The 14517-nt window shown below is 26.1% G+C and overlaps 1 protein-coding gene across 50 annotated transcripts in view; it reads left to right on the top strand.

The window, feature by feature from the left end:
- LOC114124814 (cell adhesion molecule Dscam2) overlaps positions 1-13837 on the top strand; it is a 65243-nt gene extending 51406 nt beyond the window's left edge. For 40 of the 50 annotated variants that reach the window (XM_050198081.1, XM_050198084.1, XM_050198083.1 and 37 more), the window contains 23 exons: positions 1106-1225; positions 1304-1486; positions 1550-1697; positions 2654-2802; positions 2895-3026; positions 3099-3266; positions 3325-3547; positions 3731-3972; positions 4052-4207; positions 4276-4415; positions 4539-4695; positions 4756-5025; positions 5085-5316; positions 5381-5557; positions 5645-5811; positions 6149-6337; positions 7153-7314; positions 7462-7608; positions 8176-8363; positions 8501-8666; positions 9306-9455; positions 10621-10684; positions 11365-13837. In XM_050198081.1, the coding sequence (XP_050054038.1) occupies positions 1106-1225; positions 1304-1486; positions 1550-1697; positions 2654-2802; positions 2895-3026; positions 3099-3266; positions 3325-3547; positions 3731-3972; positions 4052-4207; positions 4276-4415; positions 4539-4695; positions 4756-5025; positions 5085-5316; positions 5381-5557; positions 5645-5811; positions 6149-6337; positions 7153-7314; positions 7462-7608; positions 8176-8363; positions 8501-8666; positions 9306-9455; positions 10621-10684; positions 11365-11437 (3803 nt within the window). In that variant the 3' untranslated portion in view covers positions 11438-13837. Of the gene's footprint in view, positions 1-1105; positions 1226-1303; positions 1487-1549; positions 1698-2653; positions 2803-2894; positions 3027-3098; positions 3267-3324; positions 3548-3730; positions 3973-4051; positions 4208-4275; positions 4416-4538; positions 4696-4755; positions 5026-5084; positions 5317-5380; positions 5558-5644; positions 5812-5947; positions 6128-6148; positions 6338-7152; positions 7315-7461; positions 7609-8175; positions 8364-8500; positions 8667-9305; positions 9456-10620; positions 10685-11364 lie in introns of all 50 variants that reach the window. The other 10 variants (XM_050198114.1, XM_050198113.1, XM_050198122.1 and 7 more) reach the window with 1 other exon arrangement.
- Positions 13838-14517: the final 680 nt, after the last annotated feature.

Here is a 14517-nt window from a genome sequence, read left to right as displayed (position 1 = left end):
TATCCGTCCTTTACTGTCCTTTCTGTTGCTTTTAGTGTAGTCGCTTGAATTGATCGTAACAATAAGTGCATGCAATTAATTCCTATAATGTAATGTATTATTATACGATTTCGTTAGTAAGTATACGTATATTGTATAATGTATTCATACTGCATTATTAGGTATAAGACAGTCATATTATTAACCTTAGGTATATATTAACAGTATTTATCATATTTTTTTCCGATAACAATTTTTAATGTGTAGACATTTTTCTATAAATGTATGTTATTACTCAACAACTATTTCTCTTTGTCATAAAAATTATTGCACTGTGTGAAGATCAAATTACAGTATATTACTCAATTTTTATCTACCAAATTATCTAAACCCTAGTTTTTATATATTTTTTAATTTTTCAATAAATTGCTTCTTTAGCGTTTTTCAATTAAACCTTTATTAACTTGTTGACATTCAAAAATGTTCAAAATATTTTTAGTGTATTAAAATATATTGTCCAATTTTTCTTCCTCATTCGTAAATCTTAAACCATTGACATTCATTTTATGTAATCTGTCTACACATTTATTATTATTTAGTTATTTTTTTATTTAATTTTTTTTTTTGCCGTTTAATATACTTTATTAGTACCTTATTACCGAGTTATTTGTACATTTTGCTACTGCATTTTATTTCCTAGCACGCTTTTACGCACTAAAAATTAAGTTTTTCTGTGTGATGATGAATTTAAATTTGTTAAAAATTTATATTTTTATCTATCAACTATATAATGATATAACTGTTTTTTTAATAACATTTTATACTTGAATTCCATCACTAGAAAAGCTTTATTTTAAAACCTATTAACATAAAGTAGCAAGAGTTCTGAGTTTCATTTTTTTTCTCATTGTTATACATTTCATATGATAACTGTTTTGTACAATTAAATTATTCATTTATTTAGTGATAAATTGTAATCACATACATCATGTAGATATATATTTTGTATATACCTCTAATGTATGTTTATAAAATCTATCAAATAAGTTTTGAATAGACTCTTGCTACTCCGTTACTTTAAGTTAAAATTCTTTATCTACATAGTTATGTTTTTTTTTTTATTTAGTTCCTCCCAGGTGGATACTTGAACCTACTGATAAAGCCTTTGCGCAAGGAGGTGACGCAAAAATTGAATGTAAAGCAGATGGATTCCCTAAACCACAAGTAACATGGAAAAAAGCTATTGGTAATTATTATTTAATAAAATGTCTATTTAATGTCTTAAGTTTCTAAATAATTATTTACATTTAATTGTGTACTTTAGGTAATTCTCCAGGAGATTATAAGGATATTAAGGATTTAAAACCTGGCAGTGATGATATTAAAGTTGACGAAGGAACATTATCTATTCATAACATTCAAAAAAATCATGAAGGTCACTATTTGTGCGAAGCTGTTAACGGAATTGGTTCTGGATTGTCTGCAGTGATTACAATCAGTGTACAAGGTGAATGTTAAAATTAATTGTCATAGATGAATTTATTTACTAATTGTTCAACTTAAATTTAAGCTCCACCACATTTTGAGATAAAAGCAAGAAATCAAACTTCTGAAAAGGGACAACCTGCTGTTTTGGAATGTATGGCAAAAGGAGAGAAACCTATTGGCATTGTTTGGAATATGAATAACAAACGACTAGATGCTAAAGAAGAAGAAAGGTATCTTTTGTAAATTAACATATTAAACTTCACAATTATTCCAACATAAGACAGGTTCTGAACATCACTACCTTTGTCTCATCCTGCTGTAAAGCAGATTACGATTTTCTATAATCAATTTTAAATAGTTTGCTGAACGTTCCTAAACTCTTTGCTTCTATACCTATCTTTTAAAGTCCCTTCTCATCCTTTCATATATCAATCTCAAATTGTATGTACCAAATTTTTATATAGACACTACCATGCTCAGTACCATGTGACCAGAGCTGTAAATAATAATTAATTCTTAGGTTCTAAACCTTTTTATCTATATTATATCGTTTAACTATCTTATTTAATTTTTGTTCTTAGGTTCTCTATATAATATCATATGTATTCTACTCTATTAATTGTATGTAATTACTTCCATACTTCCATACCATATATTCTATTAAAATGTATAAAATTTCTGATTGGTGTTCAATTAACAATAATATAATAATGCGTAAAAAGAATCTTATAGAACAGGGGTGGCGAACCTATGGCACGCGTGCCAGAAGTGGCACGTTGACCAAATTTCAGTAGCACGCAAATATTATTTATCTTAAAAAAAAATTATATTTAAAAGTTTAGTACCTATGAGAAATTTTTAGAATCAAATTTATAAGTTTGTAATAAAACTTTACATATATACTATTTATTTATTAAATTATATACCTAATAAAATGTGTATAATTATTGCATGCTTTTTTTTTTCATCTTACCTAGTAAAATTCATTTTTTTTTTTTTTTTGGCACGCGAGCATATTCCAAAAAACTTGATTTTAAATTTTGGCACTTGACCCAAAAAAGGTTCGCCACCCCTGTTATAGAATGTTTAAATAAAATTATTATTATTTTTAGCAAACTACAATATCTAATTCTTTAAAATTAATAGGTACATGAATTTTTATTATTTTTATTATTATTTTATTTAGATACACAATACGTGAAGAAATATTAACAGATGGAGTAAAATCAGACTTGAGCATTAAGAGATCTGAACGAATTGATACTGCTGTTTTTACATGTGTTGCTACTAATTCATTTGGAAGTGATGATTCAAGTGTTCAACTTATTGTTCAAGGTTAATACTACTATAAATTATTTATCAATTATCACTATATATATTATAAATTTGTTGTACCTGTTTAAAAATTGTTTTATTTAATATTATAGAGGTGCCTGAGATTCCTTTTGGATTAAAAGTATTGGATAAATCTGGCCGAACCGTTCAATTGTCTTGGTTAGCTCCATATGATGGAAATTCACCTATCACTCGTTATATTGTTGAATATAAATTGTTGAAAAGTAATTATATAGTTGATACATTTCTAACTATTAAAATTATTTTTTGTGTTTAAATTATGATTTAATCATCAGGCACTTGGGAAACAGACGTTGAAAAAGTTGAAGCCACGGGAGATAAAACTGAAATGAGTGTAGTAAGTCTTCATCCAGCTACTACATACCATTTTAGAATAGTTGCAGAAAATGGAGTAGGTGTTTCTAAACCTTCAGATCCAGTTACCATAATTACGTCAGAAGAAGGTAAATTATTTTTTTTTCATTATTTGTTATGATTATTAATAAATAAATTGTTATGCAGCACCTGGAGGAAAACCAACTAACATTCATGTTGATCCTATTGATGAAAATACTCTAAAGGTAATGTGGAAAGCTCCAGAACGTAGTGATTGGAATGGTGAAATTCAAGGATATTATGTTGGATATAAACAATCATCATTGGTTGAAAACAAATTTGTTTTTGAAACTGTTGAATTCAGTAAAGAAGAAGGAAAAGAACATTATTTGGAAATATTTAATCTCAAGTAGGCTACCAGCTATTAATATATACATCTTTGGTAGTAGATAAAATATTTAATTAGTATAGTATCAAGTTTATACAATTAATGTGTATAAATATCCTACATTTTAAATATACAACATTTACCTACTTAAAATTTATATTAAATAATTAATTCTAATATTACTTTTAATATACTGTTATCTAGAACATATACCCAGTATACAATAGTAGTGCAAGCTTTCAACAAATTAGGCGCTGGACCCATGTCTGATGAGATTAAACAATACACTTCTGAAGGTGTACCAGAACAACCACCACATGATACAACTTGTACAACTCTGACTTCTCAAACTATTAGAATTTCTTGGGTATCACCACCACTAAGTACAGCTAATGGAGTTATTAAAGGTTATAAAGTGATTTATGGACCTAGCGATTCTTGGTTTAGTAAGTATAATTTTTTTTTTTTTTTTTATTCTAATGTTCACATTATTTATTTATGTATTTTATTTTTTTATAAATTTAGATGAGAGTACAAAAGACACAAAAATTACAGTATCGAGTGAAACTATTTTACATGGTCTTAAGAAGTTTACAAATTATAGTATGGAAGTATTGGCATTCACTGCAGGTGGAGATGGTGTTCGTGCTCCTAGAATATATTGCCAAACTGAACAAGATGGTAAAGATATTATATGAAATAAAATGTACAAGAACATTACTTAGTATTTCTTTATATATTCATTACAGTCCCAGAAGCTCCAGCCGCTCTCAAAGCCTTGGTCATGTCTACAGAATCAGTCTTAGTCAGTTGGAAACCTCCTGCTGAGCCTAATGGAGATGTCAATCAGTACACTGTTTACATTAAACCAAGTGGTGATAATAAAGATGTATGTATAAATAATATTTGAAATGTTTTTATTTATCTATTTTAGTAAATTAAAATAATAATATCAATAAAATTAGGTAGGTATTAATTGTAAAATTAAATAATTTAATTATTCTTACTATAGAAAGAACCATTGGTACATAAAGTTGCTCCAAATCAGATGAGTTTTGAAGCATCTGGTCTGATTAAGCAAGATCCTTATGAATTTTGGGTCACAGCATCGACTAATATTGGTGAAGGACAACCTACCAAATCAATTGTTATTGCCCCTAGTACTCGAGGTATTTACCAATTACTTAAAGTCAATACAGTAGTTAAATAATGTTTGTATTTATTTTAAGTTCCTGCTATGATTGCATCTTTTGATGATTCATTCGTTGCAACATACCGTGAAGATGTAAAACTTCCGTGTTTAACTGTTGGCGTACCTGCCCCAGAAATTTCATGGAAAGTTAAAGGTGCACCCCTTGAGAGCAATGATCGTATTCGTCAGTTACCTGAAGGTTCCCTATTAATTAGATCTGTCACTAGAACTGATGCTGGAGAATACTCCTGCTTTGTAGAAAATTCATTTGGAAAAGATAAAATCACACATCGCATTGTTGTCTTAGGTATTTTATATGAAGTACATAATGTAAGCATGAGCATTCATGTTAAACATATTTTACAGCACCACCTCACAAACCAGAAGTTTCTGTTGGAGCAACAACATCTAATACAATAACATTAAATTTAAAGCCTCATGCTGCTGATAAAGAACCTATTCATGGATATACAATTAAATATAAACCTGAATTTGGCGATTGGCAAACAGCTCAAGTAGCTGCAAAGGCTGATAAATTTACATTAGAAAATTTATGGTGTGGTTCTCGGTATCAAATAGCTGTTACTGCATACAACTTGTAAGAATACATTTATAACTACAATCTTTAAACCAAATTAAATTACTCAAAATTTATATTTTAGAATTGGCACTGGTGATGAATCAGATTTATTAAACACAAAAACCACCGGTTCAAAACCTAAAATTCCAGAAGCAAGTAAATTTATTGAAGTATCGGCAACAAGTGTAACACTACATTTAAATGCATGGTTGGATGGTGGTTGCCCTATGCTATACTTTGTAGTGGAACATAAAAAAAAGTAACATTAATAAAAGTTTTTTTTAAATAATTAATTTTTATGATTAAAAATTAAATTAAATCTACATATACTTGTGTTATTTTTAAGATTGCAATCTGAATGGACTCAAGTTTCAAATAATGTAAGACCGGGAGGAAATTTTGTTGTACTTGATTTAGATCCAGCTTCATGGTATCATTTAAGAGTAACTGCTCATAATAATGCTGGATTTTCTGTTGCTGAATATGAATTTGCATCACTGACATTAAGTGGAGGTATGTAGTTTTTATTTTTTATAAATCCTTTCTTCCAAAACCGTTTGCTCACTAGATGGTGCTTAAGTAGTACTTGGAACAATTTTTCCATTTTGAAAATATTATATATAAATGCATTCCTATTTCCTTGTTCCAGGTACTATTGCCCCAGCCCGTGAGGTTCATCACAACGGTTTTGGTTCAGCTACTGATACTGCTATACGTATCATATTGGCAAATTTGAATCTTGTTATACCAGTCACATCAGCATTATTAGTTATTATTGTGGCCATAATCTTCTTGTGTTACCTAAAGAAAAGAGGAGTGGAAATAAAAGGTTAGTTTTTTTTTTTTTAAGGTACTATTGCTCCCCCTGCACAAGATGTCACATCCATCTATACATACTTACCATGGATACCAAAATGGATTGACTTAAATGTAGTGGTGCCGACTGCTGCAACAATTATAGTCATTATTGTTGGTATAATTGTGGTTTGTTTTGCTTGGTCTCGTAGAGTTCATGAAAATGGACAAACTAGATTGAGAGGTACATAATATTAACTATAACTACACAAACTCAAAATAAAATTGTCAACACATTTTCTATTTACTTTTATATTATCTATAAATTAAATTTAATAAATATATTATTTACCAGGAGTAGCTTCCATTTTCATATTTTTAAATTTTTCTGGGGAGCCCACAGCTTATACATAATTATTAATTAATATAAACTATGATAACAATATACCTATTGCCTTTATTACACATTATATTTAACCGTAACCTGGAAACCGTCTTCAGAATATACAAAATACCAAATTCTATACTTATTAATTAACTACTAACTGAGAATATGTATTGGGTATTTTTCCTCTGAAGGGGTCCAGTACCCCCTCCTACCACCGTAAATTCACTAATAGTAGCTACTAGCTAACATGAAGACTACCCTGAAATACTTACATCTAAAAATTTAGTATGAGTAACAGCTAAAAGAATGTAAATCTAATTGATCAACAAAACCACATAATGATATTTTAAAAGATAAAATTCAGTTATATAAAAATACTCTAAAATATAATATTTAAAGTTTTAACTATATTTAAAAAGATGTTTTGCATTTTTAAGATTATATTACAAGCTTTATACTCCTGGTAGATATGTTAAATACTATATATATATGTATATGTATATGTATATGTATATGTATATATAAGACGGACAATTTGGATATTTGTATGCAATAATCAGTCAATGTATACAATTTTCTACTCTAAAGACCTACAAACTCACATAATCTTAAACTATTAAACATTGTTTGTTATCGTATATGAATATATTAATATATAATATTATCATTAGATGATATGACCGTTTATAATCAATCAATGATTATGGGAGGCAATACACTTGACAAGAGGCACGCAGATTTCAATGATGAACTTGGTTATATAGCACCTCCCAATCGCAAACTTCCACCAGTTCCTGGTTCCAATTACAATACATGTGACAGAATTAAAAGAGGTAAATTTTTTCAGTTATCTAATATATTTTATTGTCCATGTTTGTTTTTTATTATTTTGCTTTTTTTTATGATTTGAGTTCGCTCGATTTTGTTTTTATTTTGCGTTTAACTATTTTATTTTTGTTCTCGTCACATTTATCAATCAGGTTTTCCCGGCCCCTACCACGGTCACGGTACATGGAACCCTAGAGCACGTCATATGTATGAAGAACTAAATGGTAGTAATCCTAGGTGTAGGGGGCATTTGCCCCCATGTCCAGGGTCCGACGAGACAATGTACACAAGGTGTAGAGGTAAAAAAGATGACAAAAGAACCATCAACTATTGCACGGCAGCTTTATTATTTAATATCAGCAGTGTGAGAGTTTCATTAACCATATACAAACCAATTTAGAACAGTGTGGAAGCTTTAAGCTAAAAATATTATTATTGAAAGCTATGTTAAAAAATGAACCTGGTATTAATTTATATTATATTGATAATTAATTACTATTGGTTTAAGCAGTGTCTATTGCAGTTGAAATATTAGTTTTAAAATAATAATTTTATACTTTTATTTAGCAGTGTTACTATTGAGTATCATTCAATAGTTACAAGTTTCTATTTTTAAAATGCTAACAATTTACTAATAGTTAAATATTATATCTCTGATTATAATAATTGACAATTGTTATTGTAATACTTAAATATTAATACTATCATAATATTATATTATGTTATATAGGTATTAATATACTTATCATACTATTATGTGCCTTCTTTCGCTGTCGCGAGTTGCTTTGGGTTTTTTTTTTTATATTACAATTATATTTGAATTAAAAATGTGTTTTGACATGATTTTAAATTTTGAATAATTTCAGGAATAGATGGTGAAGACATCTGTCCATATGCTACATTCCACTTACTTGGTTTTCGTGAAGAAATGGATCCTTCAAAAATTCCATTCCAAACATTCCCACATCCTAATGGACATTGTGGTACAATTGGACCCGGTGGAACTATAGCAAGTAATGGTCTCATGCATCAATGCCCAGGAACCCAAACTATGGTAAATTAATACAATGTTTAATCTATAAATAAAAATACTTAATTTGTATTTTGATTATACTAGTTAAAAAGTATTGTATCAGTAATGAAAATTGTAATTGTTTTATGGGTAATTAATATATAAATATTTGATTTCAGCCTCGAAATGGACGTTATTCTCGTGTAGGTGGAGCTAATTCCATGTTTTCACCTGAGTATGATGATCCTGCCAATATGGGAGATGAATATGGTAGTCAATATGGACAATATGGAGCTCCTTATGAACAGTATGAAAGTCGTGCATCAATGGCTGGACGTAGTATTGGTACTAATTATATACTAATTATTATACTCCAAAACATTATAATATCAATATTACACTGTTCTTCAATTTTTTCATATACATTATACATACTGTAGAACCTCAATTGTCCATCTTTCTCGATTAACCACCACTATTCACACATTGCAGGAAAATCTTGTCACCTTTTATGCGAGTTGGTTTATTTGAAACTTTCCGTAAATATCCACTAAGTAAATGATATATGTACATTTTTTAGGTGTAATAAAAACAGTATATTACGATTGTGGGCGTATTTTTGTATTGAAAAATCAGTTAGCTATAATCATTGAAAAATTATTAATAATATGTACATTGTATATTTTTAAAAAATGTTCGTTTCTTGTTAAACTGTTTTTTTTTCAATTATTTGTCAATGCTTTGATCCTAAGACTGTTGATTAATCAATGTTTTACTGTACATAATACATATATAAACTAAATAAGAATATTACTTTATTAGATATTATTTCTGTTCATAATGTTGATTGTTGAAAGAAATTATATTAAAAAATTGTATTTTATGTACACATTAATTCAATGAATGTGTTACTAAAAACATTTATATAATTTTTAAGCTAATACAAGTTTTTGAATAAAATCAATTTCAATTATTAAATTATAGGAAGCCCAGAACCACCTCCACCTCCACCTCGTAATCATGATCCAAATGTTAGCAACACAAGTAATGAAGCTAATGACTCCAAAGACAGTAATCAAATTTCTGAAGCAGAATGTGATCAACATCAACAATCAGCTACTCAAAGTTATGGTGGTAAGCTCAAAAGCTATTCAACACATAGTAATTGTATTATTAATAACGCTTTTTAGAATAGTTGCGATAATGTTTTTATAGTTGATATGAATTTATGTAAAATATATTTTCTTCATTAAGTTAATAGTGAACTTAAGTATACCACAAACTTTTTTTGCATTAGTTGTTGGTATTGATAATCTTAATTGCATTTGTTTTTCTTTTTACACAATATTAAAATTAGGCAAATGTTTGCGGCCACATCCCACTGCAAGAGGTATTTTGGTATAAAAGGTAAACAAATTCACTATTACAATAGGCTTAATGGTGATTCATTTACATTACTCTAAAACAAAACTATCTACATAATTTATTAATGATTTCAAAATGACCTAATACTTTAATACATTTTGTTTGAACTTATTTTTTCAACTTTATTTAATCTCAGAAATCTTAAAACTAAAATGAATTAACTACTTATGTGATATGGACTAAGATACTTAATTATATAATTTGGTTCTTATTATTCTTAATGTATTATTCCTATGTAGACAGACCACTAACAAATATTTATCAAATTTTATACCTAAACAATTAAATTGTTTATTAAATATAAATAGTATATTTAAGTATATATTTTATATTTATTGTTTACTAAGTATTACCATTACCTTTATAATATACCTCAAAATTAATAAAATATTTATGCACCAATAAGTATTTCTTATCATAATATGCATGGAACATATTTGTTTTTAAAATTTAGATTGTTTTGCTTTTGCATGCACGAGGCTTAAAAGGTAAGGTTTATTATTATGTAAAATATATACAGATATAAATTTTATTTAACTCTAATTAATGAATAACAAACACTTACTTATGGTTTTTTGATCATTTTTCAACATCAGTTGAGAACATCATTTAATTGAAATTAACATATGCTTTAAAAATTAATTTTTCATCTACATTAAAATTTAATCATTTATGCTATTTATGCTTTCAAGCTAAAAAAAAAGTGTACATATTATAAAAGACTAAATAGTAATTGACTAACATGACTTGTCTGCATTATCAAAGGCATATTTTGCTTACGGTGCTTCAACACATTTCACATTGCTTCAACAGTCATTTTTTAAACTCAACATCTGAATATCAATGAAAGTGGCCCATTAATTTTGATTTTCAGCGCATTTGAAGGGCAATACCAAGGATGGTATGACCACAGAAGAACTTCGAAAACTCATAGAAAGGTCAGTGATATATAGACCTATATATTCAGAAAATTTTAGTCTTATACACTAAACAATTAATATAAGCTACCTACCTACATATTTTATAATTTATAAGACTAACTAAAATTACCTACCTAATAAATAAATTCATAGAAATCAATAAAATTGAATTTAAAAATTCATTTTAGGACTAATTATTATTAATAAATTTTATTATACAATTAAAGTATGATGATTAGTTAGATGTTAGCCTTATAGATTTAATTATCATATGTTAACTTGTTATTTAATTTTGTGTGTGTTTAATGCATTGGTCATAAACTCATAACTTAGGAAACCGTAAGTATATATTTTTTTTTTTGCTATTAAACTATGTTGCTCTAATAAATAAATAATATTTATAATACCATATTGTTGTGCATTGTGTTTTATAATTAAAAGTAGAACTGTGTGATGTGGGTTTTGAAGTAGTATGCATAGAAGACAACAATATGGTATTTTATTTTGTATAACATAGTAGTTTCCACGATTATGATTTAGATACAAACAATCTACTTCTGCTGATTATTAAAACAATATTGATTTTACAAATTAAATATTTTATGACTAATAATCTTAAAAGTTTAGATATTTTAGAAACTGATTATTTTTTATTGTTTTATAAAATATTCTTATCTTTTTTTGCTTTGTATATATAGAAACGAAGCCCCAGCAGGACAACAACGCCTCCAAAGCGGAGGGCTCACAACCTACGATACTATGGCAGTGTAACCTCTAGTCAGCCTACAACCAAAATATTAATATTTAAAATTATTTCCAAAAATAAAAATCCTTTTCCAAAAATATTTGTACTGCACTTTTAACTATAAAACATTTTTAACAGATTTACTTATGCACATAATGTGAGTAAAACAATATTAGATTCTGATAACAATGTCCCAATTATGAGTGTTTTATACAATAAGAATCCTAAGTGTTGTGTCTTTTTTTCGCTTTAGTGGTTTAGATGTTTAAAATAATGTCCTATTTTAAAATTTAATTTTATGTAAAGATCTGTGAATATTAGGTTTATTTAATGTATTTTAGTAGACATTTTTAGCTTAATGTCCATTAATTTACCAAACAAAAAAAAAAATTTACAATATTAAGAATTTTATAATTTTATTAATAATATTCCGCTAAATATATTTTTTGAGTTCCTTTTACACGAGTACAAAAGTATTGATGCGCCATTTATGATGTTTCAGACAAATATTAGGTATTGGTTTATAAACTACAGTAATCAATTTATTATATTTTATATAGTTAAGATGTATGCTTTTCAAATATATTCAAGTATAATATACTATTATTATTATTTCTAAAATTTAGAACAACGTAAATTCTCTCTTCCCTTTTCTATATTTTTTTTAAATAAATTTTCATATTGAGAAATATTTTTTAGTTCCTAGTTCAAAATATGTGGCTCTAAACTTCCTTTATGCTCTTCCACTTTCTCTAAATTCAAACCACTAAGCGTGAGGTGATTTAAAAATTGTACTTCTTTGTATTCTTTCAATTATTTAATTTTTAGACATTTATTATTGAGAAACTAATGTACAATGTTACTTCAGTAACATATAAACAATAGTTTTTTTTCTTATTTTGTTAATATTTTATTTTAATGGTGCATACAATATTATAGTTTTGTAAACATATTTCTTTATTGTCTTATAATTACCAATTTATATTTAATTTAAGTAACCTGATATTTTATTAATTTTACTTCAGCTTTGTATCGTTGTTTTATTTTTATAATTTAAGTTTGATGTTTACGTTGAGTGTTTTGTTCAGAAAAAACATATGTAATCATAATATTATAATATTGTGTTAGATTTAGTGACATTTGTAGCCTTCTAAAATATAAATAAGTACCTAGTTCAGAAACATACATTAGAAATCGTATTTCTACTATTTGTAGAATATTTTTATCAACTATTTAAATATTTTAGAAAATCTTAAAAGTTAAATAATACCCGGAATACTAATTTATTATTATTTTTTTTTACTAAATATTGCTCAAGTTTTTTATTTTACTCCATTCAAAATATCCAACAATAAATCCAACAATTAAATCATTTTTCACACAATAATTTTTCCTTCATAATTTAAAATTATTATCTTATCTTTATAACTAAATTATACCTTTCTTTAGATTTTATCAAATTACTATAAAATAGGTTCTAAAAAATGACAAATTAAAATAAAACCTAGTGCCAAAATTTGCTTTGTGTTTGAAAATATGGAATTTAAAAAACTTTAAATTTATAGAGTAATAATTAATAAATTAAAATTAAAAACACATGTATTATTATAATGGTAATGAATCAATTTTATACCAACTTAAATTATTTGTGTGATTTTTAGTATTTTATTATTAGGGAGCAGATTTGATAAAAGTTTGTCTTAAAAATATTCAATAGATTTAAAAAAAAAATAAGTTAACTTATCTTTTAAAACATATTTAAAATTTTAATAACAATAAGGTGTTTCATCTGTTGTGTAGTTGTAATCTAGAGATCTTAAATTTATTCGATGAGTTGAAAAGTATATTAATAAAAATTGTTAATTTAATAGAAAAATATCTGTTCCCAAATTATTATATTTATTATTACTATAATATTAACTAATTAAAACGTTTTAAATTAGAAAACTATATTATAATAATGAAAACCACAGATAACTATAATAAACATTAATAAATGTAAACTTTAAAATATTAGATATTTTAAATCATGAAAAAAATAGTTTGGTTTTCTAATAATTACTGAAATACTAGATGTTAAAACATAATATAAACTAAAGGTTTTAGAAAATACAATTGATTTTTTTTTAATTCATATAATATGATAGTTAACAATGCCATAAGTAATGTTTTTCTGATATATATATATCTCATGTTTATTATTAATTATTATTATTAACATACATTTAAGATTAAACATTTTAAATATTCATATTATTATCTATAAATATTTTTTTTGTAAATTGTAACTAATACTCAGCTTTCTCGATATATAATAATAACTACTGTATTAACTAAATATTATATTAATATTATATTCATACCTATTTGTAATGCTATTTTACTGTACGTCTATCATAATAAAATGATTATTCCATAAACTTTAATATTTTTATTATTATTTATTGAAAAAAATAATGTATACCTAACATAAATTATTTACACTGTACAGTGTATTTAATTATACCATATTAAATGGAGTGAGCACTGAGCAATATCATAAAATCATGTCAAGCATTGTGTTGACAATGTTATTAAATATGAAGTCAGCTTTTTAATTTTTACCCTTACACTGAATTGTTTTTAAAATATAATTGTAATTTTCATTTATACGTAAACAGTTCATTTTAAATTGATTAAAATTTAGCATAGGTATTATTAAATAATTTATAAAATTTAAGTTTTGCTATTTAACGATTTTCTAAACAATAAAAATTAAGCTTTTGTTTTAATTTGGCATTTATAGCTCACGGATCCATGAATAAGGGATCGAACAACTTTAATTGACTTAAAATAATTGATTAAAATATCGAATTAATATTTATTTATTCTACTTTTTAAAGAAACATCAGTAAATATTATCTAATTAATAAATTAGCGTGAACTATAATTAAATACACAGCAAGACATCGATGGACATGAATATCTAATAAGGTAACGGAATTTCTATATAAATTGATAATTAATTGCTAATTTTAGATTTCAAAAATATTAGCCACAGATTAGGTAAAAAATAATGTGACTGTATAAAAATCATACAAATAAGTAAGTAAAGACTTAGGACAAA

The sequence above is a fragment of the Aphis gossypii genome, chromosome 1, assembly GCF_020184175.1.
Source record: "Aphis gossypii isolate Hap1 chromosome 1, ASM2018417v2, whole genome shotgun sequence".
NCBI classification, from domain to species: domain Eukaryota; kingdom Metazoa; phylum Arthropoda; class Insecta; order Hemiptera; family Aphididae; genus Aphis; species Aphis gossypii.
The sequence above is the reverse complement of the archived record's forward strand: the minus strand, read 5'-3'. Positions and strand labels throughout refer to the sequence as shown.